Genomic DNA, 27,582 nt, shown 5'->3' on the forward strand with positions numbered 1-27,582 from the left:
GCTTCAGGTTAAGAACAGTTTCAGGTTAAGAACAGACCTCCAGAACGAATTAAGTACTTAACCTGAGGTACCACTGTACTTCCACCTTATGTATTGATCGGGCACTGCACAAAATTCCCTCTTTCTCCTATTTTTGTTGTGCATATTCCCCATGACTTTCTGTGAACATCCACTAGAATGTATGCACATTCCCCTTTCAACTTCTATTAACCCATATATAGCACACTTGTTTTTGCTAAAAGGAAGAAAAGGAGAAAATCAAAAGCACTGTAAATTAATTAAATTCAAAGTTGACAGATGTAGCATTATATAATGAAAATTTGAGTATCATAATGAGGCAGAGGCTGTTTTTTCTTAACCTATGTTTGATCAGGAATATAAATGATTGTACCAGGGGCTGACAAGTAATTACTTGTTTAATTCAAAGCTACTACTCAATTATAGAATGCTCTGCTTTGACCTATGATCATTATTTTTAAATAATGCATTAATTGATTCAATGGCTTCATATCTTGACAGGATAAAGATGGTAATTTAACACACACAAAATACAAAAAACAAAACTGATTCATAAATCATATCCTGATTGTTAATCCTAAAGAGCACACTCAGACAAAGAGAGAAACACCTAAATCTCATTCAAATAAATGTAATTAAAATACACTTGTATGCCTTTCAAATGCAGTTTATTTCAATGGTATTGTATTAGTCTGGCATAGTTGGCTGAGTATCCATGCAGATCTGTTCCAGCAATGTTAAAATTGCCTACATCTAAGATGACAGGAGCCAAAGGTAAATTCCAGGAAACAGGCTTCTATGATATTAGATGTGGGTTAGTTGAGATCCGTCTAAAATCCAAGACAGAGTATTCAGGAGAATTCCAATAGAAAACTTGTTCATGTAAAAAGAAGAAAAGGAAAAGTAGGTGTGCGTTTAAAAATGAAATAGTGAAGTCCGAACTTCATTCAAGTATAATTAAAGAATAAAGAAGCAGAGAAGGAAAGTGACCTATTAAAAATCAAATCTATTAAAAGCTGTCCATAGGTCAAAGACAGAAAATGCTATATCTGTAAAAATCACAAGGAACAGCTCTGATAAGGGAGAAGTAAAATCTCCCCTAAGTTTAATTGGAGCTGGACAAAAAGTAAGTGAAAAGCTCATAATCCCCTGTAAAACTATTGCAAGCAAAAATAATGAAATCTACAAGCAAGATTTTTATGTGTGTGGGGGTTTGCCTTCTACTGAAGAGGTAAGTTATGACAGCATGTATGTAGGCTGTGTTTTCAGTAACACTTTCCCCCACCCAAAATAATAGCTATTATGACAAACAGCATATAAAAACCTCAAACAGAAGATTGTCTCCACTTTAATTTGTGAGATATTGGAAGGTACCAAGTAGGGATGAGGAGAAATTCACTTTTGTTTTAATGAGAAACTACTTAATATGTACTTCAATGAAGAAGAAGAAGAAGAAGAAGAAGAAGAAGAAGAAGAAGAAGAAGAAGAAGAAGAAGAAGAAGAATTTATAATAATCATTTTATCACTTATACCCTGCCCTAGTGGCTGGGTTTCCCAAGCCATAATCATTCCAAAATATAGATGCCCTTTGAAATTCACACTTACGTAGATTTTGTGATGCAGTTCTGGAGAACTAAACAATGTTTGTTACAAATGAATATATTAGGAGAAAGTATTGTGTTAGTGAAGATAACACAACATTGTATTGCGGAAAATGGTTTTTCGCAAACAAGCACATTAGTCAAAATTACATACAAAATGGGGTTATTGGGAGAAAGTCACACTAAAATGCTGACAAAAAATGTAATGGGATAAGAACAACAACAACAACAACGGCTTGCAGAAATGTGGAGAACTGAATTTAAGGTAGGGAAAATGAGAGCCTAAGAGAACTGAATTTCTCTGGCTGCAGCTGCAAAAAGAGGAAGAAGAGGAGGCATAGCACCCAACTGATTAATTCTCAGTTACTGAGACAAGTGACATTCACAGAACTGGCCATTTCTGGTATGGAGTTACTGGTGTTCCAGAGTGACAGGGTGGAAATGTTTGTTTTTCAGCAGATGAGCTGAAATGGAGGCATAAGCAAGAATGGACTGACTGAAAATAGAAGTTGGGCTTTTCACTGTCAATGAGCGTGAACCGTACACAAATGTATAATTTTTCCTTGGCAGAGGATGTCAAGATACAGTCCTTGACCTTTTTAAAATGCTTACTTTATTAAGCAATCATATCTCCTGCCTGATACCTCAGTCATAAGAAAAAGCAAATGTCATTGTCTTGTATGTGCCAGGGATTGAAGCTATTGTGGAACAAAGATTTGACAGAGATCAGAAGGCCAAAATCAACTTAAATCTAGAATAGAATAGCAGGGAATATTAGCTAATAACAAGGGTTGCAGTGAACCCCAGCTGTTCCTGTCATAAAGAGAAGCAGTTCCCTCTGTGCTAAAGACATTTAAACTTTGGGAAATAGAAATTGTATTCAATAGAAAATGATTAAATAAAAGCTCTGGTTTAATCTAATCTGTATTTAAACTTCGGAAACCTATAACGTCACTATACATTTGCAAAAAAATGTTATATCTGGTCTGCAATTCTATACACACATTGGACTAAGAAAATAATCAGAGCCTGCTGGATTATGCCAACAGCATCCTTTTCTTACAGTGGCCAACCTATGGGAAGCCTTGAAGCAGGACCTGTGCTCAACAACACTCTCCCTACTTGTGATTCCCAACAACTAGCATTCAGAGATATAGTGCCTCTCACAGTGGAGATAGAACATACACATTGGTAGTATTATTCTCCATGAAATTGTTTAAGTCCTCTTCTGAAGCCACCCAAGTTGAACATCACTACTTCTTGTGGCAGCGGATTCCATAGTTCAGCTATGCACGCTATGAAGAAGTACCGTATTTTCCAGCATATAAGACGACTCCATGTATAAGATGACCCCTAATTTTTGAGCCCCAAATTAAAAAAGAAATAATTGCAACATTGCGTGTGTAAGACGACCTCCAATTCTAAACTTTACAAATTGGGGGGGAAATATAGTCATATAGACGGAAAAATACAGTATTTTCTTCTGTCTGTCCTGAATCTTCCAACATTCAGCTTCATTTGTTGACCACACATGTGTTATGACAGAGGTTGAAAGCTTTTCTCTACTTTCTCTAGGCTTTGCATAATTTTATATACTTCTATGATGTCTCCTGTTAACTCACATTTTATCTAAACTAAAAAGCCCCAAATGTTTTAACCTTTCTTCTTAGTTAAGTTGCTCCATCCCATCAATAATTTTGGTTGACCTTTTCTGAACCTTTTCCAGCTCTACATCTAGACATGCGTTCATTTATTTAAAGCCTTTTAAACCTGATATTCAGCTGAAAACACTTAGTGTCCCTGCATTCAGGTTTATAATTTAAAGGACATGGTAGAAAAGGAAAGGGGGAGAGGGAGGGAGGAGAAGCTGGACAGGCAGAAGCAAACTCAGCCAGTTCTTACGAAGTTCTAATAATGACTAACTGATAGGGAATCAGTTCACAAACCTGATGGAATAGCTACTGGTAAATAACAGATAAGGGAAATGAACCATAACTAATGTTTAAGCAGAACCAATGGACTAGCCCTGATTCCCTTTTTTCTCTCTGTTGCAGCTTGATGGATTGGCCGCCGCTGTTTTCACAGTTAGGGCCAGAGTCAGCCCATCTAAGATTGCGCTATCAGGGACAAGTGATATACTGACTGTACATGCTATCAAAAAGTTTGGCTACATCAGATTGGAGTGAGGCCTAACTTGAAATTGGATTCTACTACTATTACTACTGCTACAGAGCCCTTCTTGTCAGGGCTGCAGTTTTCAAACTACAAACTTCATGATTCCTGGCAAGAATATCCTCTTGGAAGTTCTCCTGCATGGGAGTAAGATAAGGCAGGGAAGAAAGACTATACACTTCACTAATTTGGGCTTTTCAAGTTTCACTTGAATGACTGAAAAATTATTTGAGAGTTGTGTGCCCCGCCCCCCCCCGAATTGTTTGGTTGGTAGAGGGGAGTGCTTATTGCAGATGTTAATATGGCACAGCTTGAAGCAACTGGGCGCATAAAAACTAACTCCTTTTGAAAATAAAACATTGTTAAGGCCCATTAGATATTATTCAAAACTTTACTTGTAGAACTTTCTTTTAAGCAAAACAAAAAAAATCAAAGATACATCCAAATAAGTTCATACATAAGTTCTTGTGCTGTCCAGCATTGGCTCAGCATCTTAGAAATAAAAGATAATTCCAAGCAAAGGTCTCACTCCTTACATCTTCCATTTTGCCTGGAGTTGTTTTCCTGTAGAGCCATTTACACATCCATGCTTCCACAGAGCTTGAGAACATTTCAAAATGGAAATTTGCAACCAAATACCTTTGTCACCTGATCTAAGGTTAAACACTCACATGTTAGCTAGCAGAAAGCAACAGTTGTTAATTATTAACCCATCAAGGAGTTCACTTCGTATACTTCAGTGGAATTTCCCCATGTTAAAGCTTTTTGTAACACACCTTTAGGCATTTCCCATTTTAGCGTCAAATAAACAATTATACTTAACAGAGCTCATGCCTCACTGGTTACTCATTCTAAACAAAAACAACACAAAAAAACCTACCTTGAACCACCAAAGCAAAAGCCAGTTTTCTTAAGTGCTTGAAACTCAACAGTACTGCCACAGCTGAAAAACCTATGCAAAACTCTTTAAATGCAAACATTTTCTTTCCAAGTATTTATCTATTTTGCTTTCAGCAGTTCAGACTTAGAATATGTCTCTTTTAAGAACACCAGAGAAGCAAATTAAAGTTATTTGTGTGGTAGATGAAAGCTTGAAATACAGTAAGTTGAGAAATTGCCTGTGTTGTGACCACTCTTCTTATCTTGTTTCTATTAATAGAAAAGCTTTTGTAAGTGGAGGGAAATGTTCTTTTCAATAAGATCCCAAGACCATCCTGCCCACATAATAGCAACTATACACATATGGGGAAAATTTAAAGGCATGCTCAATATCACATTTAGGCTGGAAATTAGCACCAGAGACTGTCTCTGGAGCAATAGGCTGATGTTGCCTACTTCAGCCATGCACCTAGTTGAATATACTTCCACCAAATTTTACAGAAACCACTGAAAAGAAACTCTATTCGCATTTGCAAAACCCCACCCATTTCATCTGTGCAATCTATTCCAGCTTCATTTTCTTGCTCACAGTAAAATGTGATGGCGCCTCAGTTACTGAAATCAAGATGCTGACCTTATTCCTCATCCATAGACAAAGGCCATTGTGTACCCAAATGAAGATAATTTTGGTGGTCAGTCTAAACCCCAGTAGAGTCAATAACACATATGTTTTCCCCAGTTTGTGTCCTACTCTATTGTGTCCTTTCCTATATTGTGTCCCCCAAACAGTCTAAAGTCTAAAGGTCAAACAATGCATGTCTCTTTATTTTCATATATTCATTACAGGTGCATAGAGGCCTGATTGTTAGCATGATTGCAGTGCATGGGCAAGGGAGATTTATACATTTGCTTATGGCACTTTTGTGAGGTATTATTGAGTTTTTGCTTTTATTTTTATTTTGTATACTGTGATCTTTTTATGTGAACCACCCTGAGACCTCTGGGTATAGGGCGGTACAGTATATAAATTCAAATAATAATAATAATAATAATATCTTAATCTTTCACATATTTAAAAATGTGTTCACGGTGGAAGGTTTTGTTTTCTATAGAGTATCTAAGAGTTCACTGTGCATATGGTGTTATATGAAATGCTAAGTTTGAAATACTAAGCATCTGTTGGTAGCTGTCAGGTGTCAGTTACTTAGTTGCAAAAAACTGGATTCAGAAGCTGGGTTCCTTTTATACTGTGTTAAAGGATTGTAAAAAATTCACTTCTGATGGGCTAGCTGGGTAGAAGTCTGCGAACTGCCCGGAGATCTTATGATGAACAGCATCATCATCATCAATTCTTGATCACTCATTGCAAAGGAGAAGTGGTCTGATGAGGTGAGAGAATTATATGCCACAAATCTAATTGATTGAAGGGTATTCTGGCTGGAACACAATACACCAGTTGAGCTACTTCTTTTAAGGGTCTGAAGATACTAACCTTTGAGAGAAGGTTGAAGCTGAGACAGGTGGTGGACTGGCAACAGGCTATTAGAGAGGCTAAGGAGAAGCCTGGATGTATTGTTCACCCCTTCAGCAGAAAATTGATATTGAAACTAACAGAGCAGCAAGGAAGAGTTCAACAAAGTGCTTCTCTGGAGCTGCACAGAAAGAACCTGCAAAAACAACGAAGAACAACAACTTGTAGATGCATTTGCTGTCTATGGGCAGTCCGGTCTCTGATTGTTCGTACTTGCACACAGCTTGTATGCACTTGTGTTCTGTGCAGAAGGCTAGATCATTGCATGGGTGTTGAGAGTACAGGCAGTGGGTGCAATAACGCTTTCCCCTCCCCCACCTTCACACATTCAATATACCGTACCTGAATTTTGAATGGCTAAGGAGGGCTATATTTTGTAATGCAAAACCCATCTCTACCCCACTGTGCTCAGTTTCAAAGGACCAAAATAATAAATTGTGATTTGACGTTCAACATGCGATGCTTTACTAGTAGTGAAAGTTCCTTTTCTTACAGCAGATGAATAGTGTTATATGTTTAGCAAGCTGCTTTAAAATGATCTGGCTTCACCCTATGTAATCAAGCTTCTATTTTACAAATACAGTACTTTACTTCAGAGTCCACAATTACCAGCTGCATTAGGGGCTGTCAGCTTATGTACATCATTCCACTCTAATGTCAACAATTTCTCTGGGAGCACTTTTGCTGTGACAAATCAGGACTGTTTCCCGTCATTTTGGCTTAGGAGTTTTGAAGCTATTGCTCTAATTTGATCTTGCAATTGAAAGTGCATCTTTCCTTAAGGGCTAATGAGTTTAGAGTCCAGTTTGGAAGCAGAATGCTCATTTGACATGCAATTAAATGTTTATCCTCATAACTTCAGTGCAGCTTTGAAAATAAATATTGATGAAAATGTGAGGCCTACAGGCCAAGGTGACCTGCCAATTAAGCAGCGGGGGGGGGGGGGGGATAAGGGAAGGGAAGGGAGGGAACATAGCATGTTTTACATAAAATTATACCAGTCCAAGAAAAACAATTCCCTCCCTTCCCCACTAGTCCTAGCAACTTCTTTGGTCTGCTCTAATTTCGTTAAAGTGACCACATAATGTTGCATGCAATTGATTTTCAGTGAATCATCTCCTAGAGCTTAAAAATAATCTATACTGGAGGGTCCTATTGAACTCAAGGTGTCTCAGTGGATATTGACTTAAAGTTCCTACGTTATGGAAGGATGCATTTAGCACCTAAGTCTACTGATGTCGATACAGTTTCTATGGTTGAAAAGCATATTATGATCATAGCCTAAGGATGAAATTCTGCAACGTCTAAGTTTAATCACTTTGCTGAAATTTCTGGCGGTAAGGGGATGGAATATTGCAAGTAGAGTTGCCACAGAAATTAGGCTGTCGGTGATGTTCAAATTGACTTGGGGGATTTCTTGTCAGGTGATGCTTTTTGAGAGAAAGGCAGAAGTGTTTTGAGGACACTAGCCAAATTTCTCAGAACCGCAGCATTTCCTAAGGTTTCACCAAATTCTGCTGAATTTTTTGTAAAAACAAAAACAAGACCTTAAACATGCAATGTATAACCATCTTCCTTAGAGGAAATGGGTCAGTCCTTTAATTAAGAGTTGAAAGTTCCTCATGATGAAAAATATGTTTTCTGGACAAAAGTGAATCGCATAAATGTAGAAGAGCAATTTCAGCCAGCTCATTATTTGATTTCAGTGATTGTAGATACATAAAAATACCTGACTCATGCCTAGTCATTTTTAATTGGCTATGCCCAGAAAAACCAATTGCTGCTAAGGTTTTTCTGGAGATTGTGAAACAGTATTTTTAGAAGTGCTGCTTACTAAATGTTACTTTGGGAATGATGAGAACATTTGAAAGTGATTATAAACATATAGGAAGCATTCATTCATCAGTAAAGCCCAGCTGTACTCCAGGAGGAGCAAAACAAATGTGAGTCTGCAATCAAGGAATATTTGAGAGCCAGCAAGGTATATTGGCTGGTGCCAGACTTTGACCAAGGATACTTAGCCTCAAATCTTCGCTCAGTTGCAAATCTTACTGCTTTGCCATTTTCCCCAAACCACATCCACCCACTCAACAGCTGTTTTGTTATGTATTTTGTGTTCTCATGTTGTATTTTTTTATGTTGTGAACCGCCCTGTGATCGTTGGATGAAGCATGGTATACAAATATGAAGAAGAAGGAGGAGGAGGAGGAGGAGGAGGAGGAGGAGGAGAAGGACTAGTAGTAGTTTTTACTTTCCTGGCCAGAACAGCCTCTTAAACAACGAGCAACCATTTTGCAGCCCCGAAACAAAACACAAATGATCTGGAATGATTTCATTCTGTAATTTTTTAGAATCTCATGATGTGATAATATCCATTATTTTTAAAATAAAATAAAAAAGAAGAGACAAATTTATGAAGGCTACATTTATCATTGGCTGTTAGCCATGCTTTGTAAATGAAACATCTGAGCATCATATGGTGAAAAACAACAGTGGATGGCCTTCATGCCCTGTTTGTGACCTTGCAGCGGCATCTCAGTAGTCACTGATGGGAGCATAAGGCTGGACTAGATGGAACTCTTGTGTGATCCAATGAGGCAAGCACCTGAGTTCTTATGATCACATTATTGTTTACCATCTTTATGAAAGGGCAGAGGAACAGAAGACTCCAACTGCAAAGGAGGAAGGCTTATGGCAGGCTACCAAAGCATCTGCTAACCATTATGTAAGATAGTTCTCCCATGATATGCTGCATGTGTCACGTGGTTCCTTTGTTGCCATGGCAATTACTTCTGGCATCTTTTGCTACCAGTGCCACCAGACTTTCACGAGTAGCTCTGTGCAGGTGAGACAGAAAGACTACGGGCACCCTGTCACACTGTTGTTTATTTAAAAAAGGAACAGAAATATATCATGAAAAAATAGGCCATCTTATATATATATTTGTTATAGATGAGGATTTCTTTTCTCTCTCTTTTTTAAAGCAGTTTGCAAGGGGCTTGCAATATGGTATCAGAGGACCATATGGAGTGCCAGTTATGTTATCTCTTGGTGCTTGGCTTTTTAAATCTCAACAGGTGCAAAACTGGAAGTCTTCCAGGACAGAGATGAGATTTTTGTCAAAGGAGAAATCATGGGATATGATGGAAGACACACACAATCACTGAAGGCTTATGCTTGCTGAAAGTTCTTTTTTTTTCACCATGCCAATTCAGTTTTTCATGCTGACTCTTAGTGAATGTTCCAATTGCCCATCAGGTGGTGATAGGCAGAGAAAATGTCTGTGGAGCTGTCAAAACGGCAGTGGGTAGAGACTCTGTGGGCACATATTTTCCTCTAAGTATGGCAGTTGACAACTCCCAGTATTATAGCCTTCAAATCTGAATGAAATTGAATTTCTTGGTTGAGATTGGTTTTGCTCTTATTCAGAACAAGGTGGTAGATTGAGAATTCTAGAGTGCACCACTTCAAACAACAGACAAGGAGGTCATGTTTCCAAATGCCCCCCACCCCCATGTAATATCTCCCTGCACAGAACAAACTAGCAAATCAAGGAGAGGGGAACACTAAGTCCCTTTCTGCAGGTATGCCTGTTTTTAACACACAAGGATGTATTTGAAAAACCCCACTACACATACCTGTACCCTGAAAGTACAATCCAGAATTGTGTCACTTGACTCATTTACTTAATATGTAGATGAACCAATGATTATGAGACTTCATTCTTATGGAGAAAAGTCCATTTTAAACTATGCAGCAATAATGCGGGAGGAATTTTCTCCACGCCAGTGCATTAAAAAAAATAAATGGAAATTTGTAAAAGCATGGAGGAATCACTGCATATGAGCGTTGATAATAACACTGATGAATTTGAGCCTCACTTTTCACTTAGCAACACCCCAAGTGCTTATATGTTAACGATAAAGTATATTTTGGCAGGCTTCAACTTTCCCATGCTAATGCACAGTTGGAGGGCTCTCAGTTGTGGATTCATTGGCTGCTATGTATCTACTGTTAGTTTCTGTTTGCCACTGTGCAGCTGCTTAGAGTCACAAGACTCTGTTTACATTCCAGACACATTCCATACTTTTGGAAGTCTCACGGGAGATGGATGTGACGTTACTGGTTTCCTGTTCCTTTGTTTGTTCAGTTGTTCTCTGCTTTCATAGAGAGAGGATGTATTTTTCTTTGCTGTCTGCGTAGTTAGAAATAAAACTCTTTAGCCATGTAGCCATAAATCTCATCACTTCTGTGTGCTGCTTTGATTCTCTGCTGGATGGGAATGTGCCTGAGGCCTCATCAAAGACTCAAGCCGTTAATCACGTCGGGAGACGATTCCGAAGGACTCGGCCAGAGGAAAATGAGCTTTATCAGCTTGGCCGAGCGGAGATCCCAACATTTACCTGCCCTACACTTGCCATTATATATGGTACAATGACCAGAGGTTCTGCATCCCTGCTCCAGTCTGATGTGCTGTCCAGAAATCTACCATCAGCCTTCCCCAATGTGGTGCCCTCCAGAAGTTTTGGACTACATTTGGAATCAACACCAGCCATTGTCCGTGCTGCACAAGTATTAACATTGGAAGAGGATTAGCATCATGGCTGTTGTAAATTTGGCCAGAAAAGCCAGAAAAGAAGCATTAGCAACCTGAGCTTCTTCTTCCCATGCGACTTCTGCACTGTGTGGTGTAGCACTTGCAAGAGTCGTCTGCTTGCTACAGGCAGACAAGCATATCTTAGGAAACTATAGGTGACTGAAGAGGTCTTAGTTTGTTTGACGTCACCACAAATGGTTTGCATACACCCCCATAAGGCTGATTCATAGTTTGACTTACTAAACCAAGAGATGATAATCCAGATTAGTCCACATGTGTGATTTGTGAACTATAGATTGTGTTTTGGGAACTCACATCTCATTGTGGCTGTCTGAAGAGGCTGGTAATGAAGACAACCACAAATCATCCACAATCCCCACCACACTTTTATATAATATATGAACTGTCTCCTAGACAAATTGTAGAATGGCTTTGAATTAAAAAAAAATTTCCAATGATATTCTGGGCCTGAAGGAGAAATGTTCAAGATAGGGTGTTGCTTTTTCACATTTCTAGCTTTAGGATACAATGAATCTTGTCATGTTAATGTTGTTTTGCTGCTTATTACAGGGACCTTTGTTTTTTTTCCTGGCATTACATTACATGCAGGATGCAACAGCAGCCAGTTCAGAGAATAACCCTCTCTCCATATGAGCCATTTCTTCAGTCAAGGCTAAAATTAAAATAGCACAGGGGTATTGGTTAAAGCACGAAGCAGATGGAAATGCCTGACTTTTATTGTATTTAACTCGTTAAATAAATCATTTGGAACAATTTTATGGTACAAGTCACTTGCTCATATAACTGTGAGAGTGCAAAATAGCTTTCTTTGTGCTCTCTCTTCCCTTTCTTCCCCTTCAGATTTTATTAGGCAGGGGCAGCAAGGTATTGGAGAGGGGTAGAGGATTATACATAAATCTTCTAGGTATATTCAAGATTAAAGTGCCACAATTGTGTATTGTTGTGGTTCCTTTTTAATACTTCCAAGTAACTTCTGTGATTTAACAATGAAAGTCAAAACAGATATTATATATATATATATATATATATATATATATATATATATATATGTGTGTGTGTGTGTGTGTGTATGTAAGGAAAGAATGGAATATTTCTAGCTTAGCATGCATAGTTTAACTAAACATCAGGGAAAACTTTCTGACAGTAAGAGGTGTTTGACAGTGCAACAATCTCCCTGGGGCGGTGGTGGGTTCTCCTTCCTTGGAGGTTTTTAAGCAGAGGTTGGATGGGATGCTTTAGCTGAGATTCCTGCAGTGCAGGGGGTTGGACAAGTTGATCCTCTTCCGACTCTACAATTCTATGATTCTATTATCAGCTCCTGCCATCACGGTCAGGGGTGATGAGGGTTGTAGCCCATCCATTCTAACATATGCTCATCTCCGTATTTAAATTACGTCATTTGGGCATTATAGCACATGCCTCCTGGTGGGAGAGGCGGCATAGTGAAGGCAAGGCTTTACCCCTTTCGTTGTTAATTCTGATGTACCCCAGTATGTCTCAACTAGGGCCAGGGCCTTTTCAGTACTGGCCCCGACTTGGTGGAACGCTCTGTCACAAGAGACTAGGGCCCTGCGGGACTTGACATCTTTCCACAAGGCCTGCAAGACAGAGCTGTTCCGCCGGGCCTTTGGTTTGGACTCAGTCTGACCCTTAAGTTTCCCTCCCCTTATGAACTATGGGCTACTATTAAAATGAGGCTGCATTTTAAATTGTATTTTAACCCGTATTTTAAATTGTTTCTCCCCCTCCCATATTATGTTTTTATTGTGATTTTACTGGTGTTAGCCGCCCTGAGCCTGGCTCTGGCTGGGGAGGGTGGGGTATAAATAAAGAGTTGTTGTTATTATTATTATTATTATTATTATTATTATTATTATTATTATTATTATTTCCAACTGTATGAGCCTCTCTTTATTCAGGAACCCAAAAAAGTAGGCTTGGTGATCCAGAGGCAGCTTAGCAGACAATTTATTTAGCCATGCATTCATTATTAAAATATTCATGCCCCATTGTTCTACATTTAAAACATCCAAGATAGCTAACAGGCTAAATGATAACAATCATTAAAACACAAATTGTCATCATCATTATCATGCAGGAAAAAAACAAACACAGCAGAACAGACTCTGCAAGCCCAACAGAGATAACTGCAGAATCACCATTAAACATAACTGAGAAAAAGATGAACAGGTTAGAGTTTGGGAATGTTTATCTCTCTCTCCCCCACACATACATCTATTCTCTCCTAGCTGCTTCTGCAGTTTGGGCTGGGAATGAGGCACTCAGACTGTTTCAAAACTCCCAGTGCTTTACAAACAGACATATGGTTGCTTCACATATCCCGTGGCTTTCAAATTTTTAAAATAAAAGAGTATTTTTCATATTTAGGTATCACCTAGGTACCACTTACCCTCCACGCATAAGCCATCCATGTGGACAGCTAACAAGAGGAGAGGTATTTGTACAACCAGTATGAATTTCTAGGCTTTCCTTAAAATATTTACAATGAACTACATTTTCTTCCTGCTTAATTGTATTTATCTTGGTTAGTAGGTCTCACCTGACTTTCCCAAGGAAACATTCATAGGTTTACATGGCTTCCCAGCAGGACATCCTTCTTTAAAATCTAAGCTGTATAATGTAATATTTTATACACAGCTCAAGATAAGAAAGTATGAAATAATCTGTTTTATTTATTTATTTATTTGTGGCAAAATTAATAAATGTTTTTTCCCCCTAGGTTAACGGGATTTCACCTCCCTCCACCTATTACCAGTACAAAATCTGTATTTTCGCTACGATTGACCAGTGACTTTGCAGTGAGTGCCCATGGATTTAAAGTATATTATGAAGGTAAGATAATACAATCAATACACATGCTAGAACTGCATCAGATACCCTTCAGTAAAAAAAAGGGGGGAAGTAATGTAGCAACTAGCAATTTTAGTGCAGTGCTTTGTCTCTCGGATTCAACAGAAGACAAGCAAGAGCAATTGTTTGGGCAAATGAGGGCAAATGACAGTAAGGGCAAATTTAAGACAACATTTTCTGTCTCAGTCATATGGATAACTGCACCCCATGCAGCTAACAAGCTCACAATCAGGGAAGAGAGTTTGAAAGCCTACACACACACTTTGATGAAACAGGGGATAGTATTTAACTAAGTTATACTCAGGGACGCGAGTGGCACTGTGGTCTAAACTACAAAGCCTAGGGCTTGCTGATCAGAAGGTTGGCGGTTCGATTCCCTGGGATGGGGTGAGCTCCCGTTGCTCGGTCCCTTCTCCTGCCAACCTAGCAGTTCGAAAGCACGTCAAAGTACAAGTAGATAAATAGGTACAGCTCCAGCAGGAAGGTAAACAGCGTTTCCGTGCGCTGCTCTGGCTCGCCAGAAGCGGCTTAGTCATGCTGGCCACATGACCCAGAAGCTGTATGCCGGATCCCTCGGCCAGTAAAGCAAGATGAGCACCACAACCCCAGAGTTGTCCGCGACTGGACCTAACAGTCAGGGGTCCATTTACGTTTACCTTTAAGTTATACTCAGACCATTGACATTAATTGACTTAATTTCCTATGCTGAAGAACCATTGACTCTTGGGGTATATGCCCTTCCTGAAGCAAAGGTCAAGATCTGGCCATTGCTGGGGTGGGAAACTGTCCAACATGCTGCTTGAATTCCAAACTGGAAGAGAGTCAGGATAATATATGTAATAAACAAACAAACAAAGGAGCTCTTTGGAAAGCCAAGTGCCTCTCATGCTTAAATCATTTTATTCTTTTAAGCTAACAGGTGATTACTGCACATATCCATCTATGAGACATGGCAGCTTGTCCACCCTATCCCTAGAAAGAGAATTTAGTCAGACATAATCCACTGTTCTTTACAGGACTCTTTCAAATTAGATTAGTTCTGGAATAGAGTGAAATTAATTTCACTTTGATCCATCTTTTCCACTTCTAGTAGTCTAGTGATATGCAATGCAGCTTAGTCAGCACATGTGTGTTCAAGAGAGATATTACTGCTCAGGAGGAGAGCAAAATAGCAGCTTATAACACGCAGCAGGAATCTCTGTGATTGCCATTCTATTTGGATAGTATGATATTCCTTTGTTCTTAGCGAGTCTGTTTCATTGTAATTAAACAGGTAGCAAGTACTGAATAGATTTCCATTTAACTTGTAAACAACTGTTCAACATTGTCAAGAAGCAGAGGAAATGACTTAAAGAGCAGTCCTGCTGTAGGTTTTGGGGTCTTGTTCCTTCAAGCAAGAGATAAGGCATAAAGCACAGCTTTAATGTGACATTGTTTTCAGAAACCGCATTTACTTATATACCTCATCAAAGGACACTGTGGTATTCCAGTGACACCATCTGTTTGTTTGCTGTAATTGTTCTGCAGCAGGGATGTGAGAGACTCCCCCTTAGAATTTCGCCCATCGTTTAAAACTCCCTTGAAATCCCACCATCAATGTCACTTTGAATTCCTCTTCAGGTGAAATGTCATTGGCAGTTCTAATTAGGAGCAATTTGCAGGGGTAGTTCTAATTGAAGGGTCACTTAATCACCTTGCTAAGGTTCAGTGCCACAGTGAAGGTTGCTAGCTTAGATGGCTATAAGACTCAAAATTTATGGAATATAGGTCTACCAATAGCTACACAGTAGGGAGGAACCTACTGTGCAAAGGCAAAATACCTCAGGACACTGGGGAGGAAACAACAGGGCAACAACTACGTGCCCTTTTAGATGCATTTGGCTGGACACCCTGAACAGAGGGTTGTGGTAAACCTCAGGGTGGGGAACTTCTGGCCCAGGAGGCAATTGTATCTCTCCAAATATGACCTTCAGGGATTTCCATACATAACATGCCATCCCCAGCCACATAACCTCTTCCTACCCCGCTCACCACCACTGTGAGTTGTTTATCTTCCTGGCTGGAATATATCTTTCAATTCTGCCTTGCCTGGATGAAGCTGGGGCGGGGGGGAGAGAAATTGCTGGCTGTACAAGGGGATAGATAGAGATAGATAGATGATAGATAGATAGATAGATAGATAGATAGATAGATAGATAGATGGAGATAGAGAGAGGGAGAGAGAGATATACCTTTGGCCACTTTTTGCCTCTGGCCATGCTCACTGCTAGCGCATGGCCTCTGGAAGATTACCCAGAAGGCAATGTAGCCCTCAGGCTTTAAAGGAGCCCCTGTGCCTGTACTAGATCGACCCTTGGTCTTATCTATGAAGCCAATTTTCATATAAAATGTGAATTCTCATATTCTCTATATCACTTTTTATAGATATAACACAAAATTGCCATAGAAGGAATAAAAAATGATGGGAAGAAACCTCATTGATTTGTTATTTATAGTGCTTTTTAGATATAGTGCATATGTAGTAAATGGCTTTTTGTTATTTTATTGTTCTTAGAAGGCCCTGAAATGGAGCCGGCAGGATTTGTGATGCTTTCTCTGCCGGTCAGAATTCTAGGCCATTGACAGAAGTTCATAGCTGCTTATGAGGCTGTAGAGAATGCAGTGATCATTTCGAATGTCTCTGTATCAAACAGTGTGTGCACAAATGAATTGATGAGGTTCAACAAGACTAGCAAATTTTCTCAAGGGGGCGGGGGTTCACATATCCCATTCCTTGGGGTTTTAACCAGAGCTTCTTGTCATAATAGTGCTACAACAATTTGAAGTAAGAGGTCGTCAGAGTGGGGTAGAGAACAAGCTTTGCATGCAGATGTGGCCAGGTTCAGTTGTTGGTCATCTAGTGAGGAAGAACCAATCCTTTGCTAAGTAGACCAGTGGCTGTTCTTAATCTAATGCAGCTTCATATATCCATATGCTTTTGGTGGGGAGAATGAAGGCAGAGGGTGTCTAAGATCTGTTGGAAATTTCTTAAGAAAATACCAGGAAAAGTTTCCCATAATGCTCTCCGAAATCTGCAATGCCATTGATTCTGTAATGTTATGAAGGATCTGAAGCTGCTGTAATGAACTACTGAAGCATGTTGATCAAACATTATTCATATAATTAAAATGTACCAGGATACATTTCCCAGCTAGATTTTTGTAAGTTGGCACTAAATATCCGAACAAATAGAGTCACTGAACTATGTTTTGACTGCCTATTAATGTTCAGAATTTAGCAAGAATAGAAAAAGCAAGTCTTAGAACAGTAGCCAGTTGTGCTTGACTATGTATACATGAGCAATGTAGCAATGTGAATCAATTTTTTGGAGTAAAGTCCTTGTGGGACAAAATGAGCACTCATATATTGTGGTAACCTAATGCAGGTAGTTCCTAGTAAATATTCAAGAACGAATCTGCTTCACAAATTACAATGGATGTGTATAGATGAAAGAGTGGGATCATTTCCAATTCATGCCTGGATGTTCAGAATTTATTTATGAATATCATTTATAGCGTTTTAAGTCCACTCTTCAATGGCCAACTGGCATTCGGAGAGGGCGATATAAGAGAACATTAAAATGGCAATAAAGCAATAGTATAAGACAACTCTTCAATTAATAAGAGAATGGAACACGTAGCTTGTCCATGGTGGTTAGACACAATAATTTTACCATTTCTTTGCACCTGATGACCTTATGCCCAGGCAAAAATTAGAAAATAATAATAATTAAAAGGTTGCTCAATAATTAAAGGGTTGCTCAGATGGACCAACGGATTGAGACAGCTTCCTATGTTCTTATGGCATTTAGTTTTCTGAATTAGAGGATAGGAAACAGTAATTTAGATCCTTTGTCTCCTCAGAAAAGGTGTGCTCCACTGTGGAGTAGTTTGTACTGATTGGCTTTGGGACTTTACCTAAGCTTGTTGCCATTTTTTATCATTCCTTTTGCAATCTGCATATTGTAAATGTATGCTTGCATGTATCATCTATCATCTATCTATCTATCATCTATCTATCTATCTATCTATCTATCTATCTATCTATCTATCTATCATCATCTATCTATCTATCTATCTATATTGTCAGGGAACTGCCATCTAAAGCGCCGGGGGCGCAAAGGCTCACTGAGGTTGAGAGAGGAGTAGCAGCGGAAGAGGGAACCAGTAGAGGGCGAGCAAGAACTCCAAGGGAAAGTGAGTCGGAGGGATGGCTCAGAGACACTTCCAGCGAAAACAGTGGGGAGGTCTCAGGACCTCCTATAGGGACACCCACACCTCGCCGGAAACTGTCACGCCGAGAGGCCAGACGACGTGTTTCCGTTAAAGAGCTTTTATGTTGGAAAAGATTCCGAAAGCAGCCACTTTCGGATTCTACTAGTGATTGACGCAGCCATGCTGGAGGGGCTCCGTCACAGGCAGAGGTTTGAAAACCTGATCAAACTCTGAGGGACTTGCATTTTACGCACAAGCAGCTCATCGTCCCATCACAGCAATCCGAAAGTCACCGAAAGCCAGCTTGTGCAGGGAGAAGCATCATGAGCAACCCAGCCGGAACCGGAGGAGCAGGAGCAGCTGGAGGGGGTCCAAGCCTGGAAGAAAGGTACAGGGCGTTGGAGATCCAGTTGGCGCTGCAAACGGCGAGGCTTGAGGAGAGGAGGGCTCAGGATGCAGAAAAGGGAAAGGAGAAAACCACCCCGCTCGCCAGAAAGGTACCAGGATTGGTGCAGAAATTCGGGGGGGATCCCAGGAACTATCATGCCTTTAGAACAGAGATGCAATACGCTCTAAACTTGCAGTTTGATGACTTCCCCGACGAGGAATCGCGAGTGGCTTTTGTGATTGGCCATCTCGAATCCGGGGCGAAAGATTGGGTTAGACCCCTGATGGCAGCGAATAATGAGATCCTAAAGGACACGAGGAAGTTTTTTCGTGCCATGGACCTGATGTTTTCCAGCGATATTGAGCAGGGGGTGGTGCGAAGGCAGTTAATGGCTTGCCAGCAAGGAAGCAGATCTGTCCGTGAGTACTGGACTGAATTTACTATGCTGATTCATAAATTGGGGTGGGACCTATCGGCGGAGCCCATCCAAATGCTTTTCGAAGAGGGGCTTTCTTCAACCGTCAAAGATGAGCTTTCCCGGGGGCCCAGGGCGGAGTCTATGGATCAGTTAACCAAATCTGCGCTGTCCATAGGAGCGCGCCAGGAGGCGAGGGCTTTGGAAAAGCGGGAAGGGAAAGGAGACCGTTGGAGGGAGTTCCGCATTCCAGACATTCCAGAGCCACCTTTCCCGCCGGCAGAGCCGATGGAAGTTGGAACAGCGCGGGCGCGCGCAGTTTCAAATCCCAGTGAAGGGCGGAAGAAGGAGGGAAAGAGCGCCAAGAGATGTTATCTCTGCCAACAGCCAGGGCACTTTGCCAGAGTCTGCCCACAAAGAAAGGAATGGCAAGGGATGGCAGGAGCTGTTGGGGGAAAGGAAGAGGAAGGCAAGGAGCAAGTAAAAGCCAACGCCTGGCTGCCACCGTCGGGGCACAGCAGCCAGGCCAAAGAGCAGTGAAAGTGCCCACGCCGGAACCTCCCAGACCCGCTTTAGTGATAGAGGTGTTACTAGAACTGCCAAACGGACACCCACTAAAGATCAAGGCGCTTTTGGATTCAGGCAGCTCCTGTAATTTCATGAGTAAGGAGTTTGCAGCTGAGCATCAGATACAGACCATCCCTTTAAGTAACCCCTTGCAGGTGACTACGATTGACGGCAGAGAGCTGTTGGGGGGAGAAGTTAGCCAACAGACTGTCCCGATGATAATGAGGGTGGCAAGGCACACCGAACAGATAGCGTTTAATGTGGCCATCCTGGGAGGAGCGCCCATCATTTTGGGGATGAGCTGGCTGGCGCTACACGATCCGCTAGTGGGCTGGCATCAGAGGGTGGTCTCCTTTGGGTCAGCGCATTGCCTAGAACACTGCAAGGAGGGGAAGGTTTCGGGAGGAGACAGAGTCACCCTAGCCGGGATGGAAGTAATGGACAAAGGGAAGGTGCCCCCGCAATACGCAGATCTGAGCAACGTATTCAGCGAAAGGGAAGCAGACAAACTGCCACCGCATAGACCCTTTGACTGTCAAATCAACCTACTCCCTGGGGCCCAACTCCCAGTAGGCAAGCTGTACGCCATGTCAGACAGGGAGATGCAGGAGCTGAGGGAGTTCATTGACAAAAACCTGAAGCGAGGTTTCATCAGAGAGTCCCGAGCGGTGGGGGGCAGCCCAGTGTTTTTTGTGGACAAAAAGAACACAGACAAACCGAGACTGGTGTGTGACTTTAGGGCCCTCAATGCAGTGTCGGAGCCCCTGGCTTTCCCTATGCCCCGAATTGATGACATTTTGACCAGAGTAAGGAAGGGAAAGATTTTTACAAAGCTGGACCTGCGGGGGGCGTACAATCTGATACGCATAAGGAAGGGAGATGAATGGAAGACCACCATGTTTACCCCTTTGGGAGCCTTTGAATACCTCGTTATGCCCTTCGGTCTACAAGGGGGCTCCGCGTGTTTTCAAGCTTTTATAAACCACGTTCTGGGACCTTTGCTCTACAAGAATTGTGTGGCCTTTTTAGACGACGTGTTGGTGTATTCGGAAGATGAGGAACAGCATGTGAGGGACGTTCGAGAAGTGTTGGGCAGGCTGCAAGCCAACCAGCTGTGGGTGAAACTGGAGAAGTGCCAGTTTCATACCAAGGAGGTGGAATTCCTGGGGTACCGCTTGTCAGACAAGGGATTGGCCATGGATCCAGGCAAGGTCCAAGCGGTACTGGAATGGAAGACACCGAAGACCAAGAAGGACGTGCAAAGATTCTTGGGGTTTGGGAACTTTTATCGGAAGTTCATCCAGAACTTTGCCCACTTGACGGCGCCCATCACCGACTGCCTCAGCAGCAAGAAGAAATTTGTTTGGACGGTAGAGGCGGATCGAGCCTTTGAAGAACTGAAAAGGGCTTTCGCCTCGGAAGAACAACTTCTGCATGTGGATTTACGAAAACCCATGAGAGTGGAAACCGATGCATCCGACCGGGCGGTAGGGGCGGTCCTTCTTCAACCGGGGAGGAGTGCGTCGGAGTGGAGACCGTGTGCCTTCTTCTCGCGGAAGCTGAATAAATCCGAGAGGAATTACACGGTGTATGACAGGGAACTACTTGCCATTCACGAAGCATTCCGGAGGTGGAGACATTTATTAATTGGGGCACAACACAAGGTGCAAGTGTGCACCGACCACAAGAATTTAGAGTATTGGAGAACAGCTCGAGTGCTCAACCAACGACAAGTGAGATGGGCACAGGAATTCTCCAAATTCAACTTTGAAATTTGTTATGTGCCAGGCCCAGAAAACGTCAGGGCGGACGCGCTCTCACGCAAACCAGAGTATTGGGAAGGGGAGGGGGTGATCGAAGAGAGACATGTCATCCCTGAGGACCGCTGGGTGTGTGGGGCGGCGCTGGTGGGGCAACGAGAACTGGTAGAGGAAACGGAAAATGATGAATATGCCCAGGATAAGCTCAGAGGTCTCAGGGGGGAGGGCGAGAGTCCCGGAGGTTTTGAGGAAAGAAATGGGGCATTGTATTACAAAGGGGCACTGTATATACCCGAAGGTGAATTGAGGGGGAGAGTACTCAAGCAGTTGCATGATAGCCCCACGGCGGGACATTTTGGACAACACAAGACCATGTGGTTGGTTACCAGGGAATTTTGGTGGCCTAAGGTGAGGGAAGATGTAAGGGAGTGTGTAAGAGGGTGTGACCAATGTCAGCGAGCCAAAGGGGAAAGAAGGGCGCCGGCAGGGTTATTAGAACCATTACCCACACCAGAACGGCCTTGGGAAGCGATATCAATAGATTTTATGACGGATCTGCCAAAGTCCAAGGGGAAAACAGCCATCATGGTAGTAGTAGACCTGTTAACTAAGATGTGCCACTTTGTAGCATGCTCACATGCAGTCACAGCGGAAGAAACAGCGAAGTTGTTTGTAGAACACATCTTTAGGTTGCACGGGGCTCCCTTGAGGGTGATCTCAGATCGCGGCAAACAATTTACTTCCAGGTTCTGGAGGAAGCTCATGAGCTTGCTGCACGTGGAAGTCAATTTTTCAACTGCCCGGCACCCTGAAACCAACGGGCAGGCGGAAAGAGCAAATGGCATTCTTCAACAATATCTGAGGTGTTATGTCAATGACAGAGAGAACGATTGGGTCGAAAAGTTGGCGTTGGCAGAATTTGCCTACAATAATGTGGAGAATGTGTCCACAGGGATGAGTCCCTTTTTGGCTAATTACGGGTGTCACCCCAGGGCATTTCCAGGGGAAGGAGGGGAGAGATGGAGCGTCCCAGCGGCTGAACATTTTGTAGAAGAGATGGAAGCGATCCATCATCAGCTCCAGCTCAACTTAGAAAGGGCTAAGGCACAATATAAGAAGCAGGCAGACAAGAACAGAAGGGAAGGTGAAACCATAAGGGTGGGGGATCAAGTGTGGTTGTCAACCCAAGGGTTGCCGTTCAAAGGGGGTTGTAAGAAATTGAGGCCCAGAAGATTGGGACCCTTTGAGGTCATTCAGCAGGTCAACCCGGTAGCTTTCAAACTCCGATTACCCAACCACATGAAATTGCACCCAGTGTTCCACAGGTCGTTACTGTCACCATACAGGGGGGGGACGTGAAGGGGAGTACGTCAGGGGACCAGCCTTGGAAGAGAGGGAACGCCGCAACCATGTAGCGGAAATCCTCGATTCCAGGTGGAAGGGAAATCAGGTGGAGTATTTGGTGGCGTGGGAAGGGGAACCGGAGTCAGAAAACACCTGGGTAAGTGCAGAGGAAGTCAATGACGAGGTTTTAACAGAAACGTTCCACCAAAGGTTCCCGAGGAAACCTCAGCCGATAGCAAGGTTTAGGAGGGAGTATTTCGGCACCACCGATGAGGAAGAGGAAATGGAAGGGTTCGCGGAGTCGGAGTTGGAAGAGGGAGTGGACTCCGATGACGAAGATTACCGAGAGAGTAGGAACAGCAACAAGTGGAGGGAAGTGTTCGCGACGTCGGAAGATGAGGGAGGTTCTTTCAGGGGTTTTACCTCCTCACCGCCAGTAGGGGAGGAGACGGGAGGGGGTGAAGGGGGCCCTGGAGGGGAGGTGGATGTCAGGGAACTGCCATCTAAAGCGCCGGGGGCGCAAAGGCTCACTGAGGTTGAGAGAGGAGTAGTAGCGGAAGAGGGAACCAGTAGAGGGCGAGCAAGAACTCCAAGGGAAAGTGAGTCGGAGGGATGGCTCAGAGACACTTCCAGCGAAAACAGTGGGGAGGTCTCAGGACCTCCTATAGGGACACCCACACCTCGCCGGAAACTGTCACGCCGAGAGGCCAGACGACGTGTTTCCGTTAAAGAGCTTTTATGTTGGAAAAGATTCCGAAAGCAGCCACTTTCGGATTCTACTAGTGATTGACGCAGCCATGCTGGAGGGGCTCCGTCACAGGCAGAGGTTTGAAAACCTGATCAAACTCTGAGGGACTTGCATTTTACGCACAAGCAGCTCATCGTCCCATCACATATATCTATCATCTATCATCTATCTATCTATATCTATCTATCTATCTATCTATCTATCTATCTATCTATCTATCTATCTATCCATCCAGTGCCGGATTTGCGTATAAACTAAACAAGCTATAGCTTGGGGCCCCACTCTGTTGGGAGCCTCAAAAAATTTAAAGGAAAAAAGAAACTAGTTGTACATTTCCAAAATATAAGATAAAAAAGAAATAAAATAAAACCTACAAAGAGCAACAGTGTTTTGTGTTTTGTAGGCTCCTATGATGTAAGTAATGGACCCCGCCTGCTAGCCTGTTCCCTAAAATATCACTGGTTTGCTCATTTCTATATATAGGGTGTCTACATTCTGCATGTGCAAATGGCTTTAGATACCTATTAGGTCCATAAATTACCATATAGCATATATTCAACACAAAAAGCAGAGACAATTTGTTGTTGACAAAGGACAGCTGGAAATATAAAGGGACCCATCAGTAGCTTAGGGCCTCATCAAACCTAAATCCGACCCTGTATCTATCTATCTATCTATCTATCTATCTATCTATCTACACACAGAGAGAGAAAGAAACTGAAAATCAAGTCCACCCTGTCACTCAAAAGAAACTAAATCTGCAATGCCAAAGCTAATTTTCTGCACCCAATGGGGAACTTTTTGTTGCTGTTGTTGTGCCTCAGAAAATCAATACCAGGTTTGGTACCAGGTCTGTGCTTTAGCAGATTGCTAACAGACCAGTCATGTAATCAAAATAATTCCTCAGTGCTTCTTCAGGGAAATAATTCTTTCGCTTTGGCAACATAAGGAGAATGGGGACAGCAAATGAGATGAAACTAGATGAAAAAGGATCAACTTCAGAGGGCTAAGACTACTAATGGGGGCTGAAAGCATCAATGGTGCTGTTATGAAGCAGCTGTAGGCAAAGTTCCCATTCATGGTTCCCTACCTGATTGGCATGTCTTGAAGGAAACACCATTCATCTGTAATTTTGGCATCTGGCCACAAAAATCCCACATACCTCATATGACACACTGCAGCCAAAAAATTAATTCAGCTAAGCTGCTTATCTGAGATCCTCACTGTGCACGTAGCGGCTGAAGTTGTCCAACTACTATTGATCTTATTTCCCAATGTTTTCTCTCCCCTGCCCCCATTATGAAAGTAGCTTTACTTTTTAGAAATAAAACATGGAAACAAAAATTCTCATTTAAAATAGTTTTCAAAGGGAGCAAACAGGGCAATGTATGGCCTTAATCTATCAGTTAAGGAATGCAATGTTCTTGGAAAACCCAGCATCTACATTTGTTCATGCTGCAGTTTATTTGTGTCCTATTTAACTTCCATTCTGCTACCTTGTCTTACTTTTATATTGCTAAACCTTGTTATGTAATGGTCTCAAGACTAGAACCAAAGAAATAAGTCTGATCTGATCTGATCTGTGAAGGAATGGTGGGCCAGTATATTTGAAAACACACAGAGTAATAAAGATGGGGAGCTCTCCACAGCTTTCCTTGGACTGATCCATAATTTTAGACTTGGGAGAATTTCCTGAGCCAATCCGAGAGTTTTGGGGGGAAATGGCCTCTTCTTTCATTCTATCTCCCAAGATCAGCTGAAAGAAATGGATTTATCAGGTATCCAGCATGATGAAGTGGTGGGACCCTGTCCCTTCTCTTTTCCTTGTGTGACTTCACTACTATTTCAACTTCTGACCCTGATTTAAGAGAAGGGGAAGTGAAGAATTTCAAGGTTGGCAAAGCTCACATCCCATTTTAAGATAGGTGCTTCAGGATTGCAAAAGTCACATCTCATTCTAAGACAGGTGTTCTGGCATATCTGCTGACTATACAATCCAGAGCAGCCTTCATCTTGTACTCTGTTATGGCCCAGGTTTGCAGATAACACTAAACCATGGCTTAGTGCTGAGTAATGTTTCAAAAGGATGTCCAGGAGCAAAGCTGCTGTGATTTTTACTGTCCCCACATTCTTGTGTGTTCATGCTTAGCTAAGGATTGGCTTAGCATTATGTGCAAAGTGGGCCATGTTCTGGGACAAATGGAGACTGAGAACAAACGCTGTAGGCAAAATGCCCTATGTTTTGCTGTACATGTAAATTCTGTTTAGTCTTGGCACTGAGCCAATCTTTGGTCTTTGGTGTATTTTCTTTTTCTCCCTGCAGTTGCTCAGTATAGAGTGTTCTTTTCTGATACTTCTCATGGTGTTGCCAATTTCATTAGTGCTTACTCAAGAGACCATGGTACGAATGTGCTGAATATTAAACATAATTGTTTAATGTTTTATACTCACTGTGCCTTTTGAATAATGTGTCTATGGCAAATCCAGACTGTGTTGCTATCCCACATGCAGCCATGACTAATATTGTAATATCAAAAACATAAGACTTAGCAGCAGATGTTGCTTTTCAAGATTTCTAACATCGCCATGTACAAGTCTTTAATTGTGATTTGTTCCCAATTGTGGGTATAAAGAGACAAGCCAACATATTTCAATCTATAAGTGATCTATAACTGCATTAAGCAGAAATGAGGAACTTGTGGCCCTCCAGCATCTGGTTGGACTACAATTCCCATAATCCCTCACCATTATGATGGGTGGGGCTGATGGAAGTTGTAGTCCAGCAACATCTGAAAGACCACAGTTTCCCCATCCTTGGGAAAAGGGAACTACAGCTAACAGGTGAATGCTCTCCCTTTCCCAGGATGAGTACATGGGCATCCACAAGGGGGAGAGACAAAGCATAATCTCCAGATTTCCTCACCCCTTAAAAACATTTCTAGCTTCCATAGAACCTGAGATACGAGGCAAAAAGTACAGAAACTATATTGTACCACACTTTGTCAGAGCTGCTGGTGGGTGAATAGAGGTTTACTATTAACTGGCAATTCAAATCTGTGGTGGTAACAGCAGGGAAACAGGGCATACAAATAATAATAATAATAATAATAATAATAATAATAATAATTTATTATTTATACCCCGCCCATCTGGCTGAGTTTCCCCAGCCACTCTGGGCGGCTCCCAATCAGTATTAAAAACAATACAGCATTACATATTAAAAACATCCCTAAACAGGGCTGCCTTAAGATGTCTTCTGAACGTCAGGTAATTCTTTATCTCTTTGACATCTGATGGGAGGGCGTTCCACAGGGCGGGCGCCACTACCGAGAAGGCCCTCTGTCTGGTTCCCTGTAACCTCACTTCTCGCAATGAGGGAACCGCCAGAAGGCCCTCGGCGCTGGATCTCAGTGTCCGGGCTGAACGCTGGGGGTGGAGACGCTCCTTCAGGTATACAGGACCGAGGCCGTTTAGGGCTTTAAAGGTCAGCACCAACACTTTGAATTGTGCTCGGAAACGTACTGGGAGCCAATGCAGATCTCTCAGAACCGGTGTTATGTGGTCCCGGCGGCCACTCCCAGTTACCAGTCTAGCTGCCGCATTCTGGATTAATTGCAGTTTCCGGGTCACCTTCAAAGGTAGCCCCACGTAGAGTGCATTGCAGTAGTCCAAGCGGGAGATAACTAAAGCATGCACCACTCTGGCGAGACAGTCTGCGGGGAGGTAGGGTCTAAGCCTGCGTACCAGGTGGAGCTGGTAGACAGCTGCCCTGGACACAGAGTTAATCTGCGCCTCCATGGACAGCTGTGAGTCCAAAATGACTCCCAGGCTGCGCACCTGGTCCTTCAGGGGCACAGTTACCCCATTCAGGACCAGGGAATCCTCCACACCTGCCCGCCTCCTGTCCCCCAAAAACAGTACTTCTGTCTTGTCAGGATTCAACCTCAATCTGTTAGCCGCCATCCAACCTCCAACCGCCTCCAGGCACTCACACAGGACCTTCACCGCCTTCACTGGTTCTGATTTAAAGGAGAGGTAGAGCTGGGTGTCATCTGCATACTGATGAACACCCAGTCCAAACCCCCTGATGATCTCTCCCAGTGGCTTCATATAGATATTAAAAAGCATGGGGGAGAGGACAGAACCCTGAGGCACCCCACAAGTGAGAGCCCAGGGGTCTGAACACTCACCCCCCACCACCACCTTCTGGACACGGCCCAGGAGGTAATTGGTGCAAGTGTTAAACTCGAGTGGGATATTAGTAGTCAATTCTAGATAAGCTGGTGACAGCAAGATGGAATTGTAGCAGTAGTAGCTACCAGAATCCTGAATATTGGGGGAGCCATGTGGAATAATAGAGGTTCATTGATACTGCCTCACTGACAGCACCTACAATCCTGTGCCCCAGGCCTATTAA

At 42.4% G+C, this 27,582-nt stretch overlaps 1 protein-coding gene across 5 annotated transcripts in view; it reads left to right on the forward strand.

Moving 5' to 3' along the window:
* Positions 1 to 27,582, forward strand: part of CSMD3 (CUB and Sushi multiple domains 3) — a 584,176-nt gene that overhangs the window by 123,152 nt on the left and 433,442 nt on the right. For all 5 annotated transcript variants that reach the window (XR_014170321.1, XM_081918582.1, XM_081918583.1 and 2 more), the window contains exon 3: positions 13,560 to 13,672. Coding sequence is in view for 4 of the 5 variants with exons in the window: in XM_081918582.1 (XP_081774708.1) it covers positions 13,560 to 13,672 (113 nt within the window). In the remaining variant the exon portion in view is untranslated. The remainder of the gene's footprint in view (positions 1 to 13,559; positions 13,673 to 27,582) is intronic.

The sequence above is a fragment of the Podarcis melisellensis genome (assembly GCF_964234715.1).
Source record: "Podarcis melisellensis genome assembly, chromosome: 7".
Classification (NCBI taxonomy): domain Eukaryota; kingdom Metazoa; phylum Chordata; class Lepidosauria; order Squamata; family Lacertidae; genus Podarcis; species Podarcis melisellensis.